Source organism: Trachinotus anak, unplaced genomic scaffold (assembly GCF_046630095.1).
Source record: "Trachinotus anak isolate AG129_WGS33_773 ecotype Australia unplaced genomic scaffold, CSIRO_AGI_Tana_v1 ptg000034l, whole genome shotgun sequence".
NCBI classification, from domain to species: domain Eukaryota; kingdom Metazoa; phylum Chordata; class Actinopteri; order Carangiformes; family Carangidae; genus Trachinotus; species Trachinotus anak.
Window position 1 is genome coordinate 637729 of NW_027273885.1, and position 3775 is coordinate 641503.

The window sequence follows — 3775 nt, forward strand, 5'->3', positions numbered from 1 at the left end:
AGGGCCAGTCTGGCTCTTAATTCATCTAGTTTGTTTTTAATGGATTAAATATTTGCTGGGAGGACACTAGGAGGGCGATGTTGTCTACTCCTCAGCCTGACCAGGACCCCGGCTCATTTCCCTCTTTTTCTCCAGCGCCCTCTTATCTCTGGTAGCACAGGTAAGTTAAGTCCAGACTGTAGAGTTCGAATTTGGTCTGAGATCCAGAAGTACTTGTCTGTCATATTTAATCAGCACCGTACTGGTCATCCTCAGTGGACATGTTGGTTGGGTTCAACAGTTCCTCAAAAGTGTTCCTTCCAGCAGCTGCTGTTATACCAGTCCATGTTAGCAGTTTCATTCCCTGCTGAAAACAGCCTGCGCCAAGCCCTGCTTCCCCTTCCTGAAGCACTGGATGACGTGCAAGAACCCCCTTGAGGCCAACAGAAAGTCCTTATTCATGGCTGAACTCGTTCTTTGGCCTGCTGGTGCCTGTCTGCTACTTCTGGAGACCCCTGAGCAAGGCAGGCCTTCTCCTTCTAAAGCTTGACGGCTTCCCTCACTTCTGGTGTCCACCTGCGGGTTCTCGTATAGCCACCCAATTGGGACTGACGACCCTTTAGCCACAACTCCTGGCAGCTGCATCCACAATAGAAGCTTTAGACCATGGCCCACATGGATTCCACATCCCCAACCTCTGTCGCAATGCATGAGAACCTCCTCTGGACATGCAAGTTGAAGACCCCATGGACAGGGGCCTTGGCCAGATGTTTGGGTTTTCCAGGTCTGTCTGGCCACCTCCCCTGCCATCTGATCCAACTCACCACCAGGTGGGGATCAGTTGAGAGCTCTGCACCTTTCTTCACCTGATTGTCCAAGGTATGCGTCTGCAGATCAGATGATACAACCACAAAGGCGATCATTGATCTTAGGCCTGAGGTGTTCTGGTACCAAGTACACTTATAAACCACTTTATACTCACACATGGTGTTTATTATGGCCAATCCATGGCTAGTACAGAAGTCCAACAACAAAGCACCACTCTGGTTCAGATCAGTCCTCACAATCTACCCCCTCCATGTTTCTCCATCATTGCCAATATGAAGTCCCCCAGAAGAACTATGGAGTCCCCAGGTAATGCCCCTTCCAGGAACCCACCAGCGACTCGAAGAAGTCCACATACTCTGCACTGACAATAGTCAAAGCCTTACACTCAACGACTTCCAGCCACACAGAGGCAACCCTCTCATTCTCTGGGGAGAACCCCAACACACTCAGCCAGGGGCTAGTGAGAATCCTCATACCTCATACCATACTGTCTGTGAGATAACGTACCTGTGACTGGGGGAGTGAGGGGGACAGGTTGTTGTTGTTGTTGTTTCTGTCAGTTTTGGGAGTGAGAGCTAGTCTGCAGCAGGAGTTGTTGAAGTCAGTTGGTAGCACTGAGATTATGCTGTAAAACCAGTTAGGTTTTTTTTTTTTTGTTGGCTACTGTGTTGTGCTGTGTTCAGTCAACAAATAAAGAGCCGGTGAAATTAGCTAACAAGCCGTAGCTCCATTACTGATGTTACAATATGTTATTGTTATCACCATATTTTTTACTCCTCCTCTTCCCCCTTCCAAAATATAACACAGCAACATTTACTCAGAGTACATTTTGACTGACGTACTTTGTACTTGTATCTGAGTACATTTTTACACAAGTAGTTGTACTTGAGTAAAATTGAATAACAGTACTTATACTTGAGTACAATTTTCCAGTACTTTTCACACCCCTGGTGGTATGATATTCATTGATTTCATTTTCTTGTATTTAATTTACTATTACTGTAATAAAGCCACATTACAGCTGTTTATGACTTCACCACAGAAGAACTTCCCCCCTACTTCTGATTGGATGGCACAGTGTTATATTTGTAGGTGGCACCTCTGCTGTGTCTTTAGTAAGAAGACGGAGATCACTAGTATGTGTCTCCTCCTCAGCACAGACCTCTGCTGCAGTTGTAGCATCGCTCTCTCTCTGCTGTGGTTTTGTCATCTGTCTTTGGGTTTATGATGAGTGACCTGTCTCAGGACCAGTACTGTTTTCCAGGCTCTAATGCCTCGTGTGTTATGGCACAGTTCAATGGGGGGACCAGGTTTGCCCTCTATTTGTTGTTTGTTTCAGGCATACTGGTCACCATTTTAGGGAACTTTGTTGTCATTGTGTCAATAGGTCATTTTAAGCAGCTGCAGAATCCCACCAATGTGCTTGTTTTATCTCTTGCTCTTGCTGACCTTCTTGTGGGTGTTATTGTGATGCCCTTCAGTGCCATTCGAACCATTCATGGCTGCTGGTTCTATGGTGATGACTTCTGTCTGTTGCATTCTAGTTTTGATATGTTTCTTACCACTGTTTCTATCTTCCACCTGGTCTGCATTGCTGTAGACAGACAACAAGCAATATGCAATCCTCTGCATTATTCCAGGAAAATCACAATGTCAGTGGCCTGGATTATGGTCTGTGTGAGCTGGGCACTGGCTGCTCTCTTCTCCTATGGTCTACTTTACTCAAAGGCCAACGTAGCAGGGTTAGAGGAGTATATGGAATCAATAAACTGCCTCGGTAGTTGTTACCTTCTCTTTAACCCCCTTTGGGGAATCCTGGACAGTATGATTGTCTTCTTCTTCCCCTGCACTGTCATGGTTTGTCTGTACACTAAAATATTTATTGTGGCTAAAGATCATGTGAGAAAGATCGGAGATATGAGTCACTGTTCCAATGACAGAGGAAGAGGAGGGTTGGTTAAACAATCTGAGCACAAGGCTGCAAAGACTCTGGCTATTGTGCTCGGTGCATTCATTTCATGTTGGTTGCCCTTTTTTATAGATTCTATAATTGATGCCTACACTGGCTTCATCACACCTGCTGCCGTCTTTGAAGCATTTGTTTGGTTGGGTTACTTTAATTCAACCTTAAACCCAGTTATTTATGCCTTTTTTTATCCTTGGTTTAAGAAATGTTTTTATCTCATTGTCAGTCTGAAAATATTTAATCCTCACTCTTCAACTGTAAATGTGATTACACAGACACGTTGATGACAGTACTGTTGGTGTATTTGCATGAAGAGCAAGTCTAAATGTATTTGTTCTTTTTATGTTAATTTTTTAATCAAAGATTTGAGGATGAGTGTTTGTTTCCCCCCTAAACTATTTTTTTTACTGCCACTGATCTCTGGAGCATCAGCATATGTGCCACATGTTCCCCAGTGCTGTGAATTATTATCATTATTTGCCTTTTAGTGATGTTGAATAGTTTTAATGTTTTAATGTCATTAAGCATTAGATTAGATTTTTATTATTAAATCATTATTATAGTCAAATTATTGACTAATCATCATGTATCACCATATAATAAAGAAATTATTATAAACCAAAGCTTGACACAGTCACATTCATTACATGATGAATTTCATTGTTTTTATGACATTACATATATTTACTAGTTAAGTTACTATGAACAGCTGCTTTCAGTTGTGATGATTTACTGCTGTTGAAACTTAAATAATGTAAACTGACAAAACAATGATACAGAATCATCCTACACTGCAATAAATCCTCCTCCATGAAGGTGATAATGTTCAGTTTGTGTTGATTCAACTATATGATTATTGTGGAGGCTGCAGTTTGTGGTGCTGCTGAAGTGTTTACAGCTATTTTGTCCACCCCATTTATATCAGTGACAGTGGGCTAATTAACAGAAGCAGACAATTCAACTCTCTAAAAAGGTGTCAACAGAAACTGAACATTAAACCTT

General features: G+C 42.4%; 1 protein-coding gene across 1 annotated transcript; it reads left to right on the top strand.

Annotated features, from left to right (window-relative positions):
- The first annotated feature begins 1880 nt into the window (after positions 1 to 1880).
- On the top strand, positions 1881 to 3401 carry LOC139614515 (trace amine-associated receptor 13c-like). The gene has a single exon (XM_071471846.1). The coding sequence runs from the start codon at positions 2032 to 2034 to the stop codon at positions 3055 to 3057; it is 1026 nt and encodes a 341-aa protein (XP_071327947.1). The 5' UTR covers positions 1881 to 2031; the 3' UTR covers positions 3058 to 3401.
- Positions 3402 to 3775: the final 374 nt, after the last annotated feature.

What these genes read in the sequence shown, in the direction of transcription:
- LOC139614515 (XM_071471846.1), top strand. Translation starts at nt 2,032, where the DNA reads ATGATGAGTGACCTGTCTCAGGACCAGTACTGTTTTCCAGGCTCTAAT.